At 47.3% G+C, this 25400-nt stretch overlaps 1 protein-coding gene across 5 annotated transcripts; it reads left to right on the top strand.

The window, feature by feature from the left end:
- Nucleotides 1–1105: 1105 nt before the first annotated feature.
- On the top strand, nt 1106–25400 carry Serp2 (stress-associated endoplasmic reticulum protein family member 2). Of its 5 annotated transcripts, XR_015638135.1 has the most exons (6): nt 1106–1256; nt 1473–1590; nt 8017–8089; nt 18582–18753; nt 24966–25047; nt 25171–25400. XR_015638135.1 is itself a non-coding variant. In XM_087586418.1 (5 exons), the coding sequence occupies exons 2-4, from the start codon at nt 1507–1509 to the stop codon at nt 25004–25006; spliced, it is 198 nt and encodes a 65-aa protein (XP_087442544.1). In that variant the 5' UTR covers nt 1106–1256; nt 1473–1506; the 3' UTR covers nt 25007–25047; nt 25171–25400. The 5 variants fall into 5 exon arrangements, 3 of the variants coding, with proteins under 3 accessions (XP_087442544.1, XP_087442543.1, NP_001381721.1); XR_015638134.1 differs by having other exon boundaries at nt 24966–25400; XM_087586418.1 differs by lacking the exon at nt 18582–18753.

Genomic DNA, 25400 nt, shown 5'->3' with positions numbered 1-25400 from the left:
GTGGTGCCGTCCCTGAGCTGGTGGTCCTAGAGTCTATGAGAAAGCAGGCTGAGCAAGCCAGAAAAAGTAACCAGTCAGCAGCACCCTCCATGGCCTCTGCATCAGCTCCTGCCTCCAGGTTCCTGCCCCCAGGTTCCTGACTCCAAGTTCCTGCCCTGTTTGAGTTTCATCCCAACAACAGAAACCCAAACTAAGACAAATGGTATCAAAAGAGCTCTTCCTAGCTTCCTACCACATAAATTCTGCCCATACCAGAGCCCATTGAAACAGCCTCCAGATGTTTGGAGGATGCTGGAAGATAGGATGAGAGATGTCTCAGCCATATCTGGTCTACACAGCTCTCGTTCCTCGCTCTGTAGTGTTATTTTGTGTTGCCCTAACCCTGGATCACCTCTTCCCGCTTCCCCAGATTTTCCTCCTCCTGGGCTCCAAGGAGCCTGTTTGCTATGGAAAGATGAGCAGTTAAGCTCCTCCTTTACTAGCTACAGCTTGGTGTCAGCATCTGGAGATTCAAACATTGGTTTTGTCCTTTTACTGAATAGCAAATCCCAGTACTTGTCTGGGAGACCACACACAGTAGCTGAGAAGGTCCAAGATGCCCCAAGGCAGTGGTGGTGGTGGTGGTGCTGGTGGTGGGAGTTCAAGCTTGGTCAACACTTTGGCTATGGGTAGTGACCATCAAAATCTTCCTGTGCCGTAGGCTTACTATCTCTTCGCCCTTTATGGTCCACTCAGTTGTTTCGCGGTCAATCTACTAGTGTGATGCCCACCACTACCAAGGTGAGAAGGCCTGGTCCAACTCGACCCTGAGGCTTTCCGGCTCCTCTTCCTATGTCACAAAGGGTCTCTTCGCACAACCCTGTAGAAAGTGCCAAAGTGGGGTTTCCTCAGACACCTAAAGGGCAGGTTCCTTCAGGGTGTTTCCCAACAGTACTACCCAAACCTGGTCAGGCTCAATTTGCTTTCTGAGGCTCAGCGCTCACTACCTAGGGTCTAGCCTTCAGCTTGAAGCACCAGTGCCCCAATCCCTGCCTGGCCCGAGGTGGTCATGAAACAGTCAGAGGTCACCAGGCTGGGTGCGGCTGCGTCCCCACCCCCCACGCACGCACAAACGCCCGGTCGCCCGAACCCTATGCCCCGCAGCGTTCGATCTCAGGACCCGGACACCCTGGGCCACGGTGCCCTTGGCTCGGCGCGCGGCGCTGTAGCAGCGCCCGCCTCCCGCTTCCCGCCTCCTGCCTCGGTGGCCGCGTAGGGTAGGTAGCTGGGGGGACCGGAAGGATGGCGAGGAAGTCGGAGAGGGTTTCCTGAGATGAGAGATTACTTCCGTCCGCGCGCTGGCCTCTCTCTGGAGCCGGCTGGCTGGGGCTCGGGGAGCGGGGTGTGCGGGGCTCGGCCGCGCCTTGCCACCTGCAGCGCCCGGGCAAGCCGCGGGGCCTTGCGGCTACGGCTCATCCCGGCCATCCTTGCAGGTGGGAGTCGAGAGCATCTCCAAGCGCCCAAGCCATGGTGGCCAAACAGCGGATCCGGATGGCTAACGAGAAGCACAGCAAAAACATCACCCAGAGGGGAAACGTAGCCAAAACCTTGGTAAGGCGGGGGCGGCGCCGGCCGGGCCGAGCTGGCAGGACCCGCGGGGCGGAGCGGGGCGGAGCGGGCGGGCCACGGGCTCCGAGCCAGGCCTCCCAGCCCCTCCTCCGGGGTCCCGCAGGCTGGGGGACCCAGCCGGGCTCTGGGGGCGCAGACTGCTCTGCTTTCTCATGGGCGGAGAGGGCTCTGGTTGGTGGAGCCTCTCCAGAAGAGAATGAGCCATCGTCCTTGAAAAAGGCTAAAAGCTGCATCTTAAGGGGCCAATGAAACCAACTGGGCTAAAAGCCTAGTAGGTGAATGAATGAATGAATGAATGAATGAATGAATGAATGAGGGAACGAACGAATGATAGAATGCCACTTATCCCCAGTTCTAGACTCCGCCCCTGGACCCTCCCTACCCCCATGCTAAGGTTTTCTTTCCACCTTTTTTTGTCTCTTCTCCCTGTATGTACATACTGAAAGGATTTAAAGTAGGGCGTGAGTTTCCGAGCTACATTTCGCTCCACCCTCCTCTTTCTCTTCGTTACTGCCTATCGTTCACCCTATAGATTCTGGCTCATTATGATGCTGTAACTGTAGAGACCATCTTATTGCCCGGGGTTCTTTGCTTCCAGACTGTGTATTAAAGCTTTACCCCTGGAATCTTAAGTAAGCTATGTACCGTAAGTGCAGAGGTTTCCTTAAGGAAACCAGGTTGTCTGTTACAGAAAACGTCAGGCCTGTGACTTTGAACCATCCAAGGCTTGAGTGGGTTGCATCGGATTCGAAGAACTGGTTTGCAAAGGCGCCTGGAATCTATTATCCCCTAAGATTAAGGGGAAGTCCAGCCGAAGCTTGGGGTTTGTCTGGAAACGCAGACTTGATGAGGCAATGCCTTTTAGCAAAGACATTATGTTGGTTTGATTAACTGAGGGAAAAGCTGGATATGTAGTCATCACACCGGAATCCTTGTTAAACCAAGCAGAATTGTGGCAGAGAAGCCATGACGTCAAACTCCACTCAGAGCTTTATACACAGTTCCAGGCTTAAGTAACCCTTAAAATTCCTTCTTTGGGGAACTAGAGCATTTAGCTGAGATTAGAGGAGACAAAATGCCAAGGCACCATAGAATGGGAACCACATTTTTCGCAGGGTTCTGTTTCCCCCATGAGGTTTTACTGGGTGGGGGTGGGGCGCCACTGCCCAAGTTGACATTAAAGGCAATTATTTTATGCTCCTAGCAGTTCATTTCTTCCTTCTCAAGGTGGCAGACCCATCTGCTGACATAGTGGAAATAAGTAGACGTGGTTCTTCCTAATGAGTGAAGGAAACCGAGTTCAGAGGTAAAATGATCTCAGCTGACAGCTTCTGTGGGGGCCAGGGCAAGGACTCAAGCACTGAGTTATCTGCAAGGCTGTTTTCCCCATTGGCCTCCATAGACTTGAGAGAATGTTGAGGGCCTAAAACAAAGAAAAAAAATTGTTGGCTTCAAAATAAGAAAATAAAACAGGAAAAGGCTCTGTAGTGGATGTAACCAGCCATCTGCAATCCAACACAACTTTCCCAGCTACATTAAATCCCATTTAATGTATGGTATAAGTGCACTTAAAAGGTTCTGCTGTACCACGGATGGCCCTCCTCAACAATGCTGTGGCGCCTACGAGGACCTGTAACTGACCAGACTAAATTTGTAATGGAAGGCTTCAAAACCAAGCCCCCATAAACTGCTTCCAGTTGTTTTGAGGGGGCGTTTGGTTAGTCACATTGTAAGTGGATCAGCATCCAAAAGGAAAACAAATTTTTTCTCTGTAAATCCTGAATCTTCTTGTTTTAATTACAAGTCAAATGTGGTTGTACTTTGATAGAAGTTTCTAGGTTATTTCTCCGCCAGTGAAGTGAGCCAATTCAAGCCAGATTAGATTAAAGACAGGTTGACTGGGAAGCGGCTCTTGGTCAAATTCACTGGCCCCACGGAAGGAGACTACTGAAGTCACCATAGGGTGGTGGGGGAGAGAAAGGGGGCATGCAGAAGAGAAGAAAACGAGAGGGAGACCGAGAGGAGACCAAAATAGGAGAGAGGGAGAGGGAGGGGATAAGGAAGAGGGAGAGGGAAGGGGAGGAAGTGAGGGAGAGAGAGAGAACACCAAAATGTCTGGATATAAGGAAGAGCCTCTGGGAGAAGGACAGCCAGGCCCAGCCTCTGGCCTGGCAGGGTTGGGGGCAGGAAGAGACTGAGGGATGCCTCGGGACCTGGAGGCCAAGGTGCTTTGATATGTAAAATGTGCACCTCAGTCCCTTGTCTGCATCTGAGGCCAAACATTAGTAACTAATCCTGTGTAGACTTAAGTAAATGGGAACAGATTTGCAAGTTCCAGTTGAAAAAACTCAAGCTCACTGTTCAGAAGTCAGCCTCTGTCACTGTATGTGGCGGATGCTTGTCTTTCATGATTAGCTAATGGCTTTTGGGTAAACAAATGTTTTCCTCCCAGATTGATGTAAGAAACAGAAAATGAAGGGTTGTTGTGGGAGGGGGAGGGTTGGACAGTAGGAATTCCTCCACAATGTAAGGGAATTTAGGTTGCAGAATTCTGGGCTGCCCTGCAAGGATTTTATCAGAGAAAAAGACAACCCTTCACATGTTGGGCCCTCATGTTTGAGGTGAATCACTGTAGAGACACCTTTTCCTCTGTCGTTTGCAGCAGTACAATGGTGCTCGGGTGGGCTGTACTGGCACCCCATTGGCACTTTCCAGGAAAAATTAAGACTCTCTAAAGGGGATGTACTGGCGTTATGATCAGTCGTGTGCTCCAGGGCTCTGAAAGTCCACAACTGATTTCCATTCACTGGGGAATGTCTTCCAAAAGGGTTTTGTATTATGTACACCGGGCTATGAGATGATAATTTGGGCTGTAGGTATAAAATACAGGACTCCACTTGGCATCCTTAGTAGCCAAGTGATTCATATAGAGACCCGTGGGTTCCCTTATTTGATTTGCTGGGAATCGAGCTGAGGCAAATGTTTTCATACTGTGTCACGAGTTACAACAGTGGCAACGCAATTGGTTTCTGAGAGAAACTAGGACAGTAAGGTTCTAGAAGAGAGCCGGGACGGGCAGATGTCACACTCTGCTCAAGTGACTTTAAAATCTGTTGTTTACTTGATATGAGGTTAGCCCAATCTTGGTGACACACTAAAGTTTTTATTGTGAATTTTTTTTTTCTTTTTTTCGGAGCTGGGGACTGAACCCAGGGCCTTGAGCTTCTTAGGCAAGCGCCCTACCACTGAGCTAAATCCCCAACCCCTTATTGTGAAATTCTTAAAGAATTACTTGGTTCTTTTCCGGTCCAAAGCAACGACCTATTACATTGTGACTCCCTGGGATGCATGCTGGTCAAGGCCAAAGAACGAATGGCTTTAAGCTTCAGTCAAAATCAAGCTGCTATTGACACATTGCTCTCTACTTCGATATCTAGCTAGTCAAATCCCAGGATGCTCCACTCATTATCATCAATTACAAAGTCTTGCTATGAGGACGGCTGAGCACGTCACTCGTCACTCGGTTGGTAGACTTGCTGCACAGCATGCAGGCGTCCCCTAGTATGATCCCTAGCACCACATAAAGCTGGGAGTGGTGTGGCATACCAGTCATTCCAACACTTGGGAGGTGAAAGGGGAGAAGAGGAAGGTCGGATCATCCTTGGCTACACACCGAGTTCAAGGACAGCCTAGACTAGAAGAAAGTCTAAATAAATAAATAGGCAGTAACCTTTGTAGACTCACATTTTACCTGACCTGCGAAATCACTTCTAATGAAACGTGCATGCTCATTCATTCTTAAATGAATGTTTATTGTCTTCTTTCTCTAAGTCTGTGATAGACTGCACTTGACATTGACGCCTCAAAGAAACTCATTGCCAATCCTTGTGGGGCCTGCGGTACAGTAGAGAGATGGCTATTAAACGTGTTCTCTGGGGAGTCAATAATTCTAAACTATAAAAAAAGTCAAGAAAATGTGCTTGGTCATACAAATGACACGCCTGAGTAAGGTAGAGACGAAAGACTAGGATGGTAATAGGTGATTTGAGACCTGAAAAATTGTAGGTTAATCTATTGGAGGGGGAGGAGGGGGAGGAGGAGGAGGGGGAGGAGGAAGAGGGGAGGAGGAAGAGGGGGAGGAGGAAGAGGGGGAGGAGGAGGGGGAAGAGGAAGAGGAGGAAGAGGAGGAGGAGGGAGAGGAGGAGGGGGAGGAAGAGGAGGAGGAGGGAGAGGAGGGGGGAGGAAGAGGAGGGAGAGGAGAAGGGTGAGGAGGAGGAGGAGGGGGAGGAGGAGGAGGAGGAACTCCTATTTTTTTCAGTACAGGGGACTAAGACCAGGGCCTTGTGCATGTGAGGCAAGTGCATTACCGCTGAGCTGTGTAATGAAATAGGGTTGTCCTATGTGGCCCAGGCTGGCCTTGAATTTACTATATAATCTCACCATCAGACTACCTCAGCCACCTAATTGCTGAGATTCTAAGTCTGTGCCACCAGCAAATGAAGACTATTATTAACTATAGAACGGCAGGTATCAGTAAATACAGCCTGCTTTTGTAGTTGTAATACAATGAACTTTTCCAGAAAGCACACCGAGGAAAACTTTGCACGGTTTTGTTCAAAACTTGACTAAAACTCCACACAGCATGTCAGAAAAGTATTTCCTCCGCAGCAACAGCACCAATCATGTTCTTTTGAAACACTAATGTAACACTGTGTAGCTGCCAGATCTGCATAGGCACGAACGTTTCTCAGCCCACACTTTATAACGTTGAGTATACAGTCAAATGTTCGCAGCCTTTCACCGAAGCCCACAGCTTGAGTTTGTGATTTGCTAGGAAATTGTTTCCAGACTGTCTCTCCTCCCGGTGTGCTTCTCTCTGCACGCTCTTTAGGTAGACTGAGCGCAGCCTATCTTTTGCTCGAGCTATTGAGGAAGCACCCTCAGTTTTGTGCCCTGCCCCTGTTCTTTCTTGATTCTTTGGGTTTGATAAGTCACTGCTTTTTTTTCTGGTGCCTTCCCTAAGCCTAGGTTGTTCCGTTCATTTATTTGGTCTTTAGGAGCAGCTGCACGCAGGCCCAAGGGTGTCGGCAGAGGGATGTTCGTATTACACCCTTGTGGAGCCATGAGTTAAGCTAACCGCTGTGCGCTCCCGACAAGTTGCATGCTCACACCAGCCTAAGAGCTATCCGTATTGGCGACACACCAATCTGGAAGACAGACACACCTATGCACGCACTCACTCGCCAGTTAATTTTTAATATGCCTTGACTAGCTCAAAGGCTGGGCCTCCCCGTGGCTAGCATACATTTCCCTCTAGTACTCCTGGTTCAACACCTTCTAAACCTATGTTTTATCTTTGTTGCCCTGTTACCTTCTGGACCACCCTTCCCATAGCTTTCCCTTTTCACCTACATTTTGGATGTATTTTCTTCTGCAGCTCTAAATCTGATCCGTTTCCCCCAAGACATGGCGTTCCCTCTTTTCCTCTCTAGTTCCTAGCCCTTGCAAATCCCCAAGTCCTGCCTCAGTCTATCTGCCCGACCATTGGCTATTGACTCTTTATTGATTGGTCAAAAACCAATTGGGGACAAGGACCTTTAGCATTTGGGTGTGTAGATTCCCGATTTGGGGGGCAGGGTTAATTCAAAGCATTAGAACCAATCCCCAAGAGCTCTTGTTTTGAGAAGAGCATCAGGCATACCAGGCTTTGCAGACCCAGCCGTCCTGCTTGCCAGTGAGCAGACTTCTCAGAGTTGCAAACATCTTTAAGGCTTCCGAGCTCGCTTAGAATATGTTGCTCCTCTATCATCCACTCCTCAGAATGCTTTCATGGCAACAAGGACTTTCTTTATTTTTAATGTACTGATATTTTGGGGGGAATGTCTGGTCCTTCTGGGAATGCACGGACACAAGAATGAAAGACGAATCTGGTCATGAAAGACACCCACGCTCAGTAATGAATTGAACCCCATCTCTCACTCAGTAGCAAACTTTGAACCTCCAGTTATCAGCTGCAGAATGGGAATCACCATCATCGTCGTACTAATCCATGCACTGGGCACTGGGTCTGGAGATAACATACATGGACTGCATGGACTCTGCTTTCAACAGACGGACACAGTTATTCCTTGTCAACATCACTAGACCTTAGAATCACTACATACCTCATCCACCTCCACGACATTTCAGACCACCAGTTCATTAATAGTAATCAAGTAATGAATGACTTGTTTTATTAGCCCAGTCCTTTAGAACTGGCTTTACTCAGCCATCTAGACCCACTAAGAGTTGCAACCAGGCCTGCCATCCATACACAGTAGGATCCTCAGCACATGCGATACCTGTCAGTGCCCTGTAAACATTTCCAGCGTCAGTGAACCTAACCTTAATTTTTCTATTCCCTTACAGAGGCCACAAGAAGAGAAATATCCCGTTGGGCCATGGCTGTTGGCCCTGTTTGTTTTTGTTGTCTGTGGCTCAGGTATGGTATCTCACTGAATTCTAGCCTGTGTTCTCCACTGTCCTTGAGAAAAAACCATGTTTTGTCACAACCTAAATACACGAAGGAGTATCTGTTTGGGGTTCAAGTTCATTGCGGCCTTAAATTTTAATCTTAATGGGTTTTGATTTATCTTCTATTCCAAGTATGGCGAGACAGATTTCATACACTATCAAACCATAGTCATAAAGTGATTACAGGAAATTAAATGTGCTATGTATGCTGTGGAGGTCATTTGAGTTGTTTTTGTAGAATACTTATCTGCTCAAGATAAGTCCACATTCCAAAGACAGGGAGAGGCCTTAGGCCTTACTGCATTCTATAGAAATCTCAAACAGAACACAGCCTTTGACCTAAGCCATAGATACAGGTCTCTTGATACTTTGGTTTGGAAGTTCAGAGAGCTGTGCTTAAAAGACTTGCGAATACATATACCTGTATGCACAAGGGACATGAGCAAAAACAAAACAAAACAAAAACCATACAGTTCTGGTTGAATGCTATTGGTGGAGCCTTGCCTGGGTTCCTGAGTTACATGTGCTAAGTGTATGCGGTTCTGGTAAGTGGATATTACTTTATCTAAATGTAGGACATAGCTTCAGGGGTCCACATCCTTCTCTGTCACCTCTGTGTTTCTGAGGACAGGGAGTGCAAGAAGTCTGTGTCTTCCTGTGTATGCTCAGGCAGTCCACCAAGACACACCTCTGCTCCACTATCAAGAGAAGGCCATCACCACTGACTCCTTGACATTCAAGAGATTGCTTTCCCAAGGTTACAGAAGCTCTGGGGCGGGGGAGGGAACAAGATCTGAAGCACTTGGGGATATCATTGCTTGTGTTTGAAATATTTTAGAGAGAACTTGATGTTTCAAGAAGAGAAAATTACCTGCTTGAGAAGTAAAAACTCTTAGCCTTGTCAGATTTCTCTGGGGAAAGTTACCTGGTGTATGAGTGACCTCATAACTGATTTGAATACATTCATCCAACCCACGACTGTTTCAAGGAATGGGGTGCTGACTTCCCAAAGAAGCAAAAACCCTATTCCTGGCCAGCTGCCATGGTGCACGTCTGTAATGCCAGTACTTGGGTAGCTAAGGCAGGAAGATAATCAGTTTGAGGACAGCTTTGGGGTACACAGGAAGTGCGGGCATTGACAGATTACCACCACTCTTGATTGTACTACCCTGCTTCTGTCACCGAGATCTGGTTATCAGTCTAACTCCTCATGCTTTTGAGCGGGGGTCCTATCAGCCATCAGACCCCCTCCAGTCTTTCTTCATATCAGACCCCTGCTGGCGTCAAAGTGCATCCGTGCACCTCTTTGGGGGTACCCAAAGAACCTCATACTCCAGCATGTCCTTTCCTTTGCTCTGATCCTCATCATTTGAGACTACGTCATTTCCTGGCTTCCTGTCTATCTCCTCCCACAGGAATGCAGTGTTTCTTTTCCCCTGAGTTTGTAGATCCTGCACAGTACTCGACACATAGCAAGTGTGGAGGTGGGCCAGTGGCTAGCGGCTGTGTGGGTGGATGGTCAGGTACTGCTCATACTACAGACAGATACCTGGTTTACTTTTCAAGAGTCAGTGTAAAGCTGCATGATTCTTGGTTGTCTTTCCACAGTGGCCAAGCTTGCAAATGGACACAAGAGGGTTGTTGACATCATGATTTGTTACTCAGCATAGTAGTGTTACACGTGCTCAACCTGTATCAGTGGAAACACTGTACATGAATGCAGGAGACTGTGTTGTAGTTAAGCCCTGGTTCTTCCTCCAAACCCAGACTCAAAACATATTTACAGATACCTTGGCCACATAGCTTGTCTCTACTCTGACTAGATCGTACCTAAAATAACCCATCTATTCTAGCCTCTGTCCTGCCACGTGACCGGTTACCTGTGCTCAAGTACCACGTGTCTGTCTCATCTCATCTTTCCCGAGCTCCCAGATGCCCCACCTTCCATTTCCTGCCTAAGCCATAGGCCATGGACTTTTGATTGACAGGTGATACATCCATATAATAAATGTTCTTTCTACAAGATTGATCTATTAATACAGCACTTCCCCCCGTGTGGATGTATTCACCCGGAATTCACCACCTCTGATGTTCTGCCTAAGAATGAAACAAAATACACCTTCACCTTAAGCATGCCAGCCTACATTAAGACGTTATCTGTGCTCTTAAGGTTTATGGCCAGTACATAGACAGATGGGCTTTGAACTTTGAGCCTCAAATATAATTATCCTCTCCCAGCGTTATGATCTCTGAGCGTATGTTATACCTTAAGTCACCCATGAGAGGTCGAGACTCAGAGAAAGCCACAGTAAGCCAGCCTCCTTCGACTTGACTTTGAATGTCTGCACCTTGCAGGCTTGCAGTCTGGCTCTCTGGCAGGTTTTAGAATGCAAACTCCTTAGGAGTTTGTGGCATTGGCAGGGGTTGGCAAGGAGGGGAGCCTGGGGCAGCCCAGGACATAGCACCCCAGATTGACCACAGTGGCTCAGCAGTAGTGGAGAAGGCCTTCCCCAGCACACAGGGCTGAGGAGAGGGACCTTCCTGCAGTTGAATTGAGTAAGTATTGAGACAGAATGAGTGAGGAAGGTGAACCCCCAAGGAGGAATGGGATGGCCATAGGCACATATGCATCCCACCAGCCCAGTCACAGGCCCCGTATGATAACCCCTGATCAGGTGATAGGTAGATTCATAGCTAATGTATGTTTCTCTTTAAGCATCACAGTTTCTAGTGAGGCCTTTCAATGTAGTCTGCCTGGGCGCAAGTCAGTAGAGCAATCTGGTCTGACCTCTTTTTCCCAAATCTATGTCCCTTGCATAAATGCCACATGTCTATGACTCTCCTAGAGCCTGGTCATTCTCAGGGACCAGCACTGTGGCCTGTGCAGGCTTTGTCTCCCCTTCCCCCCACCCCCGACCCCCAGCTTGTCAGGTCCCTGGGATCTGGGCCTATGAGGAAGGCCCTAAAGCCATGGACCATAATGACTCAGAGAACAGACCACATACTACACCCACCCATTTCCTCCCACCTTTTTGCTACTTTTGGGGGATATTGAAGATATCCCGAGGCCTCCTTCATGTTAGATGTTTTCCTACTGTGCTGCATAACCCTCCTGCCACTGTTTGTATGGCACCTAATGGTGAGCAATGAAATCCAACATGCTATACCTTGTCTGTCCCCTCTTAATGTGCTGCCATTTCCCCCGGAGCAATGGCCTCGTCTCTTTTCAAGTTACTACTAAAAATGGTACACACATCTTACACACACACTCACACACTCACACACACACACACACACACACGCCTCCTTTTAACAGCAGTAGTATTGTTTTATACACCTCAGTTCACACTGGCCACTGCTCTCACACTCACACACACACGCACACTCACACACACACTCACACACACTCACACACACTCACATACACTCACACACTCACACACACTTGCACACTCACACACACTCACACACACTCACACACACTCACACACACATACTCTCACACACTCACACACACATACTCACACACACTCACACACACTCACACACTCACACACACTCACTCACATACACTCACAAACTCACACACTCACACACACTCACACACACTCTCACACACACTCACACACATGCACACTCACACACACACTCACACATACGCACACTCACACACATACACTCACAAACACACACACTCACACACTCACACACTCTCACACACACTCACACACACTCACACACATGCACACACACACTCACACACTCACACACACACTCACACACACTCACACACACACTCACACACACTCACACACACTCACACACACACACACGCCTCCTTTTAACAGCAGTAGCATTGTTTTTATACACCTCAGCTCACACTGGCCACTGCTCTCCTGTCACTCTTCCCAGTTTGTCCTTGCTGCACTACCTTGCCATCTTTGTACATGGCCCTTTCTAAACAGAACATGTCATGAAAAACACAGCTCTGTCCTCAAGGCCAGCGCTGCAGGATTAGTCATTCATCTCACAGAACCTTTCCTGCTCCTGACTTTCTCCCCCTTATGTCCTTTATGGGTCTCGGACTATAAACCCCTCCCCTCTCTTCTCTCCATTGGAAAGGATGTGATTTTTGCCAACTCTAGCCCCCGTATTGTTCCTCTGCTTTAGTAACGAGCCTTCCTCTAGACACTAGGATGCTGTACCCCCTCATCCCTGAAGTGTCGGCCTCAAGTTCCAGTTCTAAAATCCAGCAGGGGAAAATGTTCTCCTCATGTCTCACTGCAGAACAAGCGAAAGCCCCCACCCTGTTCTTACCCACCATGCTCCTGCAAGGTGGACTGGAGCTCGGTGAAGGGGTCTCACACCTGCAGTCACTCTGTCCCGCCCTTCTCCATCTCCTGCCTCTTCTTTGAGTATCATGTACCCCTGGTGTAGCAAAAGTTTTGTCCCACTCAGTTCCGGAGACAGCTTGTTGTGGTCTTCAAGCTCCTACAGTGAGTGCCTCTTAATCTGTGCATTTTCACAGAGACACTGAGGACATGGTGAGGACTCACACAAGGGAAGATATTGATCATCCGTGCTTGTTCTTTGAACGTCTCTCGGCTTCCATTCCCTTATTTTATTAACCTACTTTCCTAGGTGATGATTGATTGAGTGAAGTGCCCTTTTTAGAAATAGTGTCACAGTACCGGTGGTAAATAAATATTCAGGTCAGGCTAGTAGTAAGAAACACATTTACTATTTTTTTTTCTCACTGTGGTCTCCGAGAGAATTAGGGGTGTCAGGGAGCTAGCATTTAAACCTATGTCATTCACTGATCACCCTTGCTCCATTATGTGGAGAAGCTGGTTCACAAACCTATGAGAGTCTGGTATGGCTTTTTGGCGGCCCTTCCTGTGGCTGTCCTCTCTTGGGGCATTTACCCTTTCTGGAATCTGCACCTGGAGTCTTCAGTCCACATCAAGGAAATGCTATTGACACACTGAGAAGTCAGATGAAGCAGAAGACCCTCCCGGGGCTGCCTGAAGTCACCAACGGCCGAGGCAGCTGCCTCGAACCTCCGATAATGAATTACCCAGAGGAGCGCAGGTGCTGAGGCTGCATCTGCGGAACCAGAACTTCTCCACTGCGAATGCTGCCTCGAGCAAGGGACTACTCTACTCCAGTAAGAGCCCTCGGAGAGAAGGAGAGAAACGAATCAGCCAGCCATGAGCATCCTCAGGTAGTTAGATGAATGAATGACAAGGCGCAAGTTAGTACTCTCAACGTTGCCTTTCTTCCCGAGAAAATAGAGGTAAAGGCTGGGCGTGGTGGTACTTTCCCGTAATTCCGCACTTACTCAAGAGGCTGAGGCAGGAAGATCATGAGCTTGAGGCTAGTCTCCAGTAAGACTCTGACTCAAGGGGAGAGGGGCAGTCTACCACAGATGTTGAATGGTTCTGAGGAATCTCGCCCATTTCAAGCCCAAACCTGTCCTCACTCATTCCAAATACCAGCATCTCATGGAAAATGTCAGCCCGGCTCTGGAGGGCTTGCTTCATTTCTCCTTCTCCCATGCTGTGTGTCTAACTGGTAGACCCAGCCTCAACTTTCCATTCTTGGTCTATCAGAAAACCATCAGCCAGCATGCCTGCCTGCCTCTTGCTTCCGAGGATGTGTGAGCGCGGTTCTCAGGGCTAACACTGGGTCCCAGTAAGAGAAAGGAAGCATCGCCATGCAGGCCAACCTCAGAGAATGGTGGCTTTACACTGGCCGAGCATAAAACACACGGTGTTTCCTTTCCTTAAAGCAAGGCTCATGCACTCCCACTGTGTGTAGTTTTCCATATGAGGCTCAAAACAGTGAACCTGTGTGTTCTTTTGAGACTGCTGCTGCCCAACCGGGACATCTCTGGACCATTTCTTGCTTTGTTACGTTTTGTTTAATCTAGTAACTGGCTTTATTTTTATTAATACTATATAGATTATATCTGAAATGGAAAACTTATTTCTCTATCAAATACCTGCTCTTAGGCTGGGGTTTGGAAGTCCTTGAGCCTGCTGAACTGGCTGGATTTGTTTCTCTCTGCTTAATCTCTTCAGATACAGACCCATATTGAAGCCTATGGAATTCAAGTGTCCTGTGGAGGTTGTGTACCCTCCCTTTGTCCCCCTGTCCCTCTTCTCATCTTCTCCTCCCTCAGTCAATGGGGCCTCTTTACTGATAGCCATCTCCTGGAACAGTCAATCTTGAGTTTCCAAGCCATCCCTCTCTGCAGGATGGTTTGTAGTGTTGGAGGACTGCTTGTTTTTATCTCAAGACTCAGAGACAAGCATCTTCCAGAATGTCACTCTGTGACTGTTCCCTGCAGAGACACTGTCACAAAAATATCCCAGCTGCTATCTCCTCGCTCCTTTTGCAGACTTGAAGACTTGCAGACCTGATGCTATTCCCCAGACCACTGATAGATTCCCTCCTGACTATGTGTGCACCAGACTATAATTCCTAGGTCCCTCCTCCTTCCCTTCATCCTCTTCCTCTTCGGCTAGTGTTTTTACCTTGTAATGGTGTGGACTGAACCAGGGCCTCTTCACATGCTTAGAGAAAACACAGACATTAGGCTATACTTCTAGCCCCGCCTCCCCAAATCCTTAGACAGTAGGTAGCAATCGATTGGTGATGTCTGCCATGTACGTGGTTATGATCACCAGAGCCAAAAACCTCTTGTCATCCCTAGACTGAAGTCCTCATGGTATTCAGAGAACAGCTCTGTTCAGTGTTTGCCACTTTCCTCCTCATCCAAATGCTTTCTTTTGCTCTTCTCTTAATAAGCTCTCTGGGCAGTGACTTAAATTTACACTTAGCATGTGCGTACTTCGGTGGTCTTACAGTGCCCTTTATCTCTCCTGAGCCCCGGCTATGATCCTGTACAGTAGCGAAGAGCAGCAACTGAGGTGTTCTCTTTGTGGCAAAGATGTAACCTGTTCCATCCTCAGCTGGATCGATCCTGTTCCAACTGCATCGGGGGTCAGTGGAGCCATTTAACCCCCAGCATCCTTTGCTTCTCTGCCAGAACCTCTTAAATGGCAGTCAACACCGCCGTTCCTTCCCAGGCTATTCCTCCCTTATGTATCCCTAACTTCAATGTTATTTCTTCTCTCTGTCTGAGCTGAATATTCACTCCCTGATTAGACATTGAGAGTTTTAAGGGTCTCCAAAGGCTGGGCGTTCTTGAGCTTCTGCGTTAAGGGGAATGTGCTGGGATAGGATTAGCTAGTGACTGTCATTCCCTCCATCTTCTGTGTAGATAACTTTCCAGTGAGTGTGTGTTTTATAATCACGACTTCTGAGAACAGAACCCTGGATGCACGTTCTTTAGCCCTTTTTCCACGGAAGGCTGGGGACTTCTGCTAAAAGCTTGGTAAATTAAAGAGCAACTGTTAAATGAAGTGGTGGTGTGGTTGCTGTGTTTGTGTATGTTAGGCAATGTGTAGGTTTCTACCTGTGTTAATACACATAGACTCTGTGTTTGTGTGTTTGTGTATTTGTATGCCTGTGTGTTCATGTATAGATATGTAGATTTATATATGTGTATATTTATATATACATGTGTTTCTATGTCCATGTGTTTACATGTGTATGTGATTATTGAATTGTAGATTTAGGTCTATGTCTATTTGTGGATTTCTATGTTTCCATGGGTTTGTGTCAGACATGTGTTTGTGTGTCCATGTGTATGTTGCTATGTGGTCTTATATATATATATATATATATATATATATATATATATATATATATATGCATATGTATATGTTTAGGTTTCTATGTGTTTGTGAATCAATGTATAGTCATGTGTGTTGTATGCCTGTGTCTATGTCTGTGTGCATGTGTGTAAGATGTGTTTCTGTGTATGTGGAAGGGATAGGATGTGTGTTGAGGAAGATGACTGCATATGTGTCTCTACGTGTTGTGTATACGCGTGCACACGTGTATGTGTGTGAATATTATGTGTACCACTGTGTCCTTGCGTCCATATGTGTATGTGCCTGTGTGTGTGCCTGCATGTTATCTGTACGTATGCATGTATATCTGTGTCTATGTATCTTTATATGTATGTGTTTATAAGTATCTCTGTGGTCTATGTATATTTGTGTGTGTGTGTGTGTGTGTGTGTGTGTCTATGTATTTATCTGTGTGTGTATGGTGGGGGAGCTGTTGCCCTGTGTTGTTAGATATCTGATTTCCCTATCTGTACAAAGTGGCAACCATCTTTCCTCACCAAACAGTAAATTGGATCTGGCTTTTCACTACAGAGGTAAAGCCTTTGAGCACAGAGTCTGCTCTGTTTATCTGTCACTGTACAGCCAGCTCCCCTTTTTCTGGGTAGGGACAGTGCATTTGTTTGTCACTGACTGCCTGCACTTTTCTCCTGGACTCTCCAGGGACTCTGCCTGCAGGAGGTAGAGGTGGGGACAGAGATCTCATATCACAGGCAGGTCCTTTTTCGGGACAGCTCGTTTAGAATTGATGTGAAGTGATTCTCTGTCATGTTCTCGGCAGGACCTGAACCCTTCCCCAGTGCCCTGCCTCAAGTGTCAGATAGTCCACCTCCGACCTTGAGCGGATGCCCTGATAGGCATTTTCAGTGAGGCCACACCCTGGCCTTTTATGTTCAGGATGATATGGGGGAGGGAAAAGACAGTCATGCACGTGGCAGAAACACGTGAAAGAACAAAGAACTCCCCTTAGCATCTTCTGCCCTGTGCTCCCTGTGTGATGCTCATGGGTCACCAGCAGTGTGGTGACATGTCTTTGAGCCCAAGGCTCAGACACCAAAGTAAGACCTTTTGCAACAGCTAAGAAACTCTTTTGTGAAAGGCTGCTGCTGCTGCTGCTGCTGCTGTGGCTGCTGCTGCTGCTGCTGCTGCTGCTGCTGCTGCTGTGGCTGCTGCTGCTGCGGCTGCTGCGGCTGCTTTTGGAGTGTGTCGGCTACAAGCCACTGTGTGGACAGAGTTAAACTCAGTTACTAAGAGTTCTAACACCAAACCCAGCCTCTGTTGAAACCTGGTCGGGCCACCTACTTCCCAGCTGTGTGTCCTTGTCCAAGTTACTGACGCTCACTCTACACCTCACGTCTCAAATTGTTAAAGAGGGTGGAGTGGTTCTGAACTCCCAGCCCTCCCTTCTGAGGATTGGCACTTACCGGATAAAAAGCTCAGCGACAGCATGTGATGGCTTTATTTTTCTTCTTACTGTAATGCTACCTCTGGCTCTTCTCCATATGGCCTCCCTCCCGCCTGCCAGCTCTCCAGTTAGGCTCCGACCAAGATTGTAAATGCTTAATTACATGTTTAGTAACCCCGCTTCATTCTGGTACTGTCATACATGGTGCAGTAGGGAAGCTCTGAGCTACCAAACTGCCTGCCCCATCTTGACCAGCTGCTCTAACAGGGAGATGTGGGGAGAGAGGGAACCTATTCTCTGCTTTAAAAGGAACTCATTATAATCTAGGCCACAGCGTGTGAGCAAGGTTTGTTCACCCTACTGTTTCACTTACCGCTTCCTGAGGACTCTGGGCATTTGTCTCTCGTAACCACACAGCCCCTAACAAGGAGGCTACTAAGCCCTCTTCCCAGACCATAAAACTGCCACACATAGAAGAAAAAAAAAACAGCCAGAATTTCATATCAAAAAATTGAGGGGCTGGAGAGATGGCTCAGCGGTTAAGAGCACCGACTGCTCTTACAGAGGTCCTGAGTTCAAATCCCAGCAATCACATGGTGGCTCAAAACCATCTGTAATGAGATCTGATGCCCTCTTCTGGTGTGTCTGAAGACAGTGACTGCACTCATATACATTCAATAAAAAGATTTAAAAAAAAAATTTGAGATAGCTAGTTCCCAAACCTAGCTGGTTCCATGGTCTAAAGGTTAGTGTTCTAGACTCATGACTTAACCCCATCTGCTTTCTGTTGTCCCACATTCCCTCTCAAATATTTTCCTAAAAGTACTGTGGAGCAAAAGTTTGCTAACTTTAGACCTTGCATATGACTACATTGAATAGAGTGCCTGTTAGGACATCCTCTGGATTCTGTTGCCAGAGAATTGTTTTCTAAATATCCCAGATGTCTAACCATCTGCTTCAAAAAGCAGAGATAGCACCCAACCACAGGCTGCTCTTTCATTGGTTCCCAAGTCACAAGGCTGCTCTTTCATTGGTTCCCAAGTCACAAGGCTGCTCTTTCATTGGTTCCCAAGTCACAAGGCTGCTCTTTCATTGGTTCCCAAGTCACAAGGCTGCTCTTTCATTGGTTCCCAAGTCACAAGGCTGCTCTTTCATTGGTTCCCCAACCACAGGCTGCTCTTTCATTGGTTCCCCAGCCACAGGTTGCTCTTTCATTGGTTCCCCAATGTTCCTATTCCCCTCCTTATTTCCTGGAAACTTGCTCCAGGATAGACTTAAATCCCCAATGTTTGCAGGTTGGCCACATAAATACTGGCTGTTCCTGGAGACTGCCAGAACATTCTGGAAACTGCTCCAGAGAAAGTCACCCCAGAGACCATCATGAGGTGCAATGAGAACCGGACAGCCCCAGAGGATCAAGACGGACAGTCTGGAAGAGACATCTCAGCAGCCATCGACTCTCAAAAGGTGACCTGTGGCACTCTTTCCCTGTGCCCCTGAGTAGGCATCCCCATCTATGTTGATGACATCTTTCTTCCCTAACCTATCTCTGGCATTAGTCTTTCTTCTCTGGAACAGCCCGTGGAAAATGGCACCTTGCTTATATCTTTGTGTTTCCCTCTCCAAGAGCGTACTGGGTCAGCTTTGCTCTGCCTTGTCTCCTGACACGCTTGTTGGCCAGGGGACCCTTGCTTTCTTTAACTATCTTTTCTTCGTCTTTTTCTTAATAAAAAAAATGAAGTTTGATTTCTATAGTTACCTTACCTGCCTAAAGGATATTGAACTGGCTTTGCTCTCTTCCTGGCAACTCTCCGATCTCTCTTATCATTAAGTATTTCTCTACAGTAGAAGAGGCCTTGAGCCTCCTATTGGAGCAGAGACCCAGTTTCTGTCTCTTTCCAACGAAACACGCCCCAGGGGTTCATGCACTTTCATGGCATTTCTTAGCTGTCATGAATAATGAAACTGTTGACATGTTGGCATCTCGGGAGTGTGTTGGCTTCCATGTGCCCTCAACCAATTTATATTTCCATCAGCAGGGAATAGATTTTCTTTCTTTCCTTCCCCACATCCTCACCAGCATTTGCAGCGTTTGATGTCAGTGGTGTTTTGTTTTATTTTGTTTTTATTTTTTTTCCTTGAGGAAAGCCATTCTGACTGGCATGGGAGAGACTCTCAAAGCAGTTTTGGTTTGCACTGCTTTAATGGCCAACGATGTTGATGACTTTTTGAAAGGCTTAACAACTGTCTCTTCGGTTCATCCGCTGATCTAGCTGGGGCGGGGTGGGATTTTTTTTTTCCATTTGAGGATTGTTTGTTTTGGTATTTGATTTTTCTAACATCCATGAAAGAACTTTACAACACGTTCTTAGGAGATTATGTCAGACGCCCATGTTTAAGATTGTCTGCTCCAAGGTGTCAAAGGCATTCTATCCAGAGGAATTATCTTTTGAGTTTACAATTAAGTCATCATGTGGCAGGAGAAAGCACAGATTTCAGACAGAATAACCTGGGATAAAGCCTGTGGCTGAGCCAGGGAGTTTGGGAAATCACAAGAGAGCTCCTGTACAAGGGAATCTTGTACAGGACAGGCAGGTAGGAGCCAGAGTCTGCAGGCCGTGGACGTCCTATTGAGAAGTTAGCAAGAAGTCCTTTCTGGTTTGCTTTACATAGGGGGTAACCTCATACAATCTGCTTCTATTTAAAGGCTAAATCTGAGTACCTCGCAGAAAAGGGATCGAAGAAGGGCCAGAGTAGAGCAGTTGGAAGTCATTGCAGAGCTCAGGAAAGATGGTGGCAACAGGAACTAGAAGGTTGTCTGGGGCAGTAGAGAGAATATTTATCCCAGGATCCTCACATAGAGTCCACAGGTCATCGTCAGTCAGAAGGTCATAGATAACACTAGAGCTCCCGGTTTACATACAAGATGTAAGATGATGTCACTAATTAATCAGCATGAAGACAAAGTGAGAAAGCCCGACAGAAGCTAGATCCTAGACAGTAGAGATCCGCTGCTTAGGGACGGAGAATGCCATTGTGAGTGATCACCGGCTGAGTGGCCCTTAACTCTGGGCCAGGATGGGTCACCTCAGGAGAAGGAATATAACAAGGAGAGGCAAATCACACAGGTCGTGAAGGAATTCCAGTGTGCTAGCTTGGTGTGTGGAGGGAGACAACCCTGTAAGTCTCCAAGTGAAGAAAGAGCCACAAAGAAGAAACTAAGAGGCCAGGACATCCCAAAGGACAAAAGAGAGGCATTTCGGGAGGGAGCACCCAGTGGTAGGGAGGAGGGGAGTGAGTCAAGAGGAGGTGGAGGATCTTCACACTCAGTGATACAGAACGGAGGGAGCAGAGGGCAGAGTGAGGGGTGGGGTGGAAATAGAAGGGAAGGGCTTGAAGAAGATGGTTTTGAGCAGCTGCCTAGAGGCGAGGACTAGCCACGCAGGGAGATAGAACATCTGACACACTGAAGTTTGAGTTGAAAGAGGGGAGGGGAAGAACTTTGAGTGGTGAGCATCTAAAGCAATGGTTCTTAACTTGTGGATCATGACTCCTTTTGGGAATCCAGCGACTTTCACAGTGATCGACTAAGACCATTGGAAAACGAGTTTACATTACTACTTATAACCATAGCAAAATTACAGTTATGAAGTAGCAACAAAAAAATAATTTTATGGTTGAGGGCCACTACAACATGAGGAACTGTACTAAAGGGTTGCAACGTTAGGAAGGTTGAGAACCACTGATCTCTGATCTCTGAAGGTCAGGATCCCAAACACAGAAGAGGAGGTGCAGAGTCTATTTGTGCTGACAGTCCCTGCTCCTGCAGAGACTTTCCTGAGCCCACTTGTATCCTGCCCAGGACCTGGTGGCTGTCCTGGAATGCCCGCCTCACTACCCTTTCTTGGCTTCTCTCTTCCCTCCTGTCTAGCCTGCACTCGGCCCCACTCCTGCAGCCCGTCCGGCTGTTTTCTCAGCTTTGTTCGCCCACTGTTAAGTTATTAACTTGTCAGGGTCTAGACTCTCTGCTTCCCCTCCTCTTTGATCTCACTGCTGGCTCCCTTCCTGTTTGCAGCATGGGAAGTCAGCATTCAGAGTGAGGGTCACTCTGCAGGGCAGTGTTGGCAAGCACATGGGATTTCAAGCAAAATAATTGGTATAAAATGTAGAAAACTCATTGAAGACATCAGTACAACTGCAAGAGGAATAATAAACATCTCACCACCGTCTCAGATGTGAACTTAAAATAGACTTCAGTCATTTCTCCAAGAGGGAGCTGTTCTGTAGACAAATTAAAAGTTATAAATATTTGGCATGCTATCTCAAGGCTTCAGTTAGGATCAGATATGAGTATCAAAGAATGTTCAAATAGACAAATTGTTTTAATATATGTCTTGGCTCCTCTGAGGCTTACCAGTTTCGCCTAATAGTTCTCAAAACAACGAACTGAATAGTCTGATCCTGACCTAGAACTTCTAAAGTCACAAATTAGCTTAATATGAGGTGTGATCGACTAAGACATAACCCATTTCCTCTTCAGTGATCTATGGCCTACGGGTCCTCAGGTGAAATTAAGGAAGAGGTAACGTGTTTAGTGTTAACTATGGGCAGGTAGACTTTTCCATAGGTCACCATATATGTTCCTGGGAATCCGTGGTTTCCCAACAGAGAAAGTAGAACTCAGAACTGCAATTCCCCAGAGCCCTTCCAGGATGCAGAGCCTGTGGGTGCTGCTTTCATGGGCGTCAAGGGCAAGCAGTGGTCTGTGCTGCAATAGTAAAACAGGCTCAGGGTCTAATCTGAAAGTTAGAAACCTAAAACGTCCCCAAATCTAAGAGGTTCTGAGTGCTGACATGACCCCCCACAGGTGGGAGGTTCTACATTTGACCTCATGTCATGAATGGGCCACGGGCAAAATTCGGGCACACTAAAAGTATTATATAAAATGATCTTCAGGGGATGGAGCACCCACATCAGGTCCAACCACCTGAAGCTCCAGTTCCGAGGTTCTGATGGCCTTTTCTAGCCTCTAAGGGCACCAGTACACACATGATGCACACACTGATGAGCAGGCGCACGCACGCGTGCGCACGCACACACACATACACACACATACACACACACACACACACACACACACACACAGAGTTTTCTTTCAAAGAAATCGTCACGGTAAGTGTATGCTAGGTATGAAGGAAACGTACATAAATTCCATGTCTACAGTCGTCTCTCATTCCTGTAGTAGCTCCTTGCCTATGCATGAACCTCAAATCTAAAATTAAAGAGTCTGAAATATGTCTGGTCCCAGGCTGTTCCGGTAAGCGGCAGGTATGACTACATGCATCGTGTTTTCGGTGTGTGAGGTGCCTTAGTATGTCGTATGGCTTAATCCCTTGACAGCATGGGGCTTGCTTCTGAGGAGAGGGAATAACCTAGTTTATTTGTCCACTCACAGAGGCTGAGGTTCAACCCAGTTCCATCGTAACATAACCTTCTGGTCTTTGTAAAATCGCCTTGCTTGACAAGATTACAATGACTCTCATCCCAGAACGTGACACGCATGTGGGTTTTTTCCTAATGTATCTGGCTCTCTCGTGCCATTCCTACTGAGTCAGACCACTGTCTGCTTTATCTCTACTCTTGTCAGGCTTGCTAGGGAAGACAGAAACAGCAGGGGTTTTTGGTTTTTGTTTTTTATTTTTAAGTGTTTAAGTTCTGGTGAGAAACTTTCCCACCCAGAGCCAGCCAAGGTCCCAAAATTAGCCAAGAAAACCTGTGAGCAAAGCCAGAATTAAATAGTGTATGTTGTTATCTTTACAGTCCTAAGTATATATACAATCCTAAGTCCATTTAAGGTTAGTCCACAGCAGCAAAGTTACCGCACACAAGGCGTAATGCCAGGGATGTGACCAATGGCAACAATCAGGAGACAAAATGAAAAGAGACTGGAAGGAAGTGAGCAGGTGGGCAACACTGTGTCCCTCACAATGACCACAGCAAAGGATTGTTACCTGTTTCTCATTGTGACGTGTGTGTATGCTCACTGGGTATCCATGATGAGATACTGTTCATGTCATGACCAGCTTTTCCCATTCAGTGTTGCTAGAGAAACACTTTACCTCCAGCGCGTGCACACACACACATACACACACACACACACACACACACACTCACACACTCACACACACACACTCACACACACAGCCGCCCAAGGGAGATTTCCCAGGCCCTACTTTGGCATTTCTTCTTGTGAATTCCTCTACTGCCAAATCCTGAGATCTGAAATTCTCTGAAGGCTCAGCTTCTTTTTTTTTTTCTTTTTTTTCTTTTTTTTTCTTTTTTTTCGGAGTGGGGACTGAACCCAGGGCCTTGCGCTTGCTAGGCAAGCGCTCTACCACTGAGCTAAATCCCCAAGCCGAAGGCTCAGCTTCTTGATGCTGTAATGATGGCAAACGTGGAACATTAATTCTCGGTCATGAAGCTTTGCTTCATGCACACAACTGGTAAAAATGTTGCAGGCTCTACGGTGTACATGAGACATACATGAATTTCATGTTGAGGCCTGGAACCCATTCCTAAAAAACCTCACGGGCCATGCAAATATAAAAAAAAAAAAATCTTGAAATCTTCAACATTTTGGTCTCAAGCATCCGGATAAGAGGATAAGAGCTATTGAGCCGCCAAGCGCCTAGTGCCCTGAGGCGTTAGCATCAGCATCGCAGATGACTCCTTGTCTAGGGGTTCCTCAGAGCCCCTTGTCTGGTAGTCCCTTAGGAAGTGGAGCTTCCTGGGTATTTTCTGGGATGTTGTTCTGCAAATAGGAAATAAGAGTCTTGACAGTTCCATGTTCTGCTTTTATATGGTGATTAAATGAGATGATGCCCAGCCTCCCTCTAAAAAATAAAAATCATATTCAAGTACCTGTTGTTTCTAAGAGCCACTGATCACCGGGGAAGGTGTTTTTAAAAAGCAACAAGAGCAGAACAGAAACACACACACACACACACACACCTTTTCCCAAAGGCCAATAGCCAAAACCAGGCTAGGTGTTACAGTTTTCCCCAAATACACCAGATGTCCAGAAGTTCTCTTCGAGCTTGGGGCTCCCACCCTGCTCCACATACCTACAGTTCAGCTAATTAAAGAGGGGACTTTCTATTCGTCAGTTTTGCCCACACTGAGAGACGGTGGCCTGCAGAGTCACAAGGACGCTGCTCAGGGTCATGGGCAGCAGAGACCAGCCTTGTGTGTGCTCGGAACACCTGGCCTGCCCTCCCTCAGAACTGGCTGTTTTACAGGTCATAGCCATTTTGAAAAGGCAGACTCACTGAACTGCTTATTCTGCACGAAAGCCCACATCTCTCTCCCCAGCAGCCCCAGAACATAGATGGGGAAGGAGGCCAGGGATATCTCCCATGCCTCAGGGATTTCTGGCTGCAGCTCCTGGTGGAATTAGCAGAAGTTATCTATTAATCCGAGAGGCATCCATCAACAGCCAGAGCCAGACTGTCTTTCTGAAAGAAATTCACTGACCCCTTGTTAACGTATCTAGGAAGTATCTAATCAGCTCTGAGCCAGCCAGCGAGGGGCAGGGTCAGCAGAAGCAGGCTGCTGGGAGGATCGGGTATCCAACATTGGCTGTCTGGTTTCTGAGCTGTCTGTTTTCTTTCCTCTTCCAGCAATCTTCCAGATTATACAGAGCATAAGGATGGGCATGTGAGAGGGCCAGGATGTTGTATGCTGCTGCCCTCCTGCTGGCAGGTAAAGAACCACTGAGGCCTTCAGCGGGTCTATAGGAAGCGAACAAGCCATGGGTGATAGAAAGGCGGTCCCCCGTTCCCTCCCACTCTGTGGTGGAGGTCAGACCAAATTGCCTTCTCACAGGACATCTCCGCGCATCTGTGTCCTCCAGCGGAAAGGACTCTGCTCTTCTGTTGACTGATCAGAAGTCACGTGGGGGGGTCCTGGCAGTGGCGCTGTCTGTCTGGTTCCCCCGGTTTCACTGTGGTGTGCATGTGGCCCTCTGAGCGACGACCACCCCTTTACATCCTGCCAATCGATCTCTTCTGTGTCAGGAATTGGTTTTACAAATAAATGTCTTCATTCAACCTTAA

The sequence above is a fragment of the Rattus norvegicus genome, chromosome 15, assembly GCF_021556685.1.
Source record: "Rattus norvegicus strain SHRSP/BbbUtx chromosome 15, alternate assembly SHRSP_T2T, whole genome shotgun sequence".
Classification (NCBI taxonomy): Eukaryota; Metazoa; Chordata; class Mammalia; order Rodentia; family Muridae; genus Rattus; species Rattus norvegicus.
This window is presented reverse-complemented; position numbering and strand designations above follow the sequence as displayed.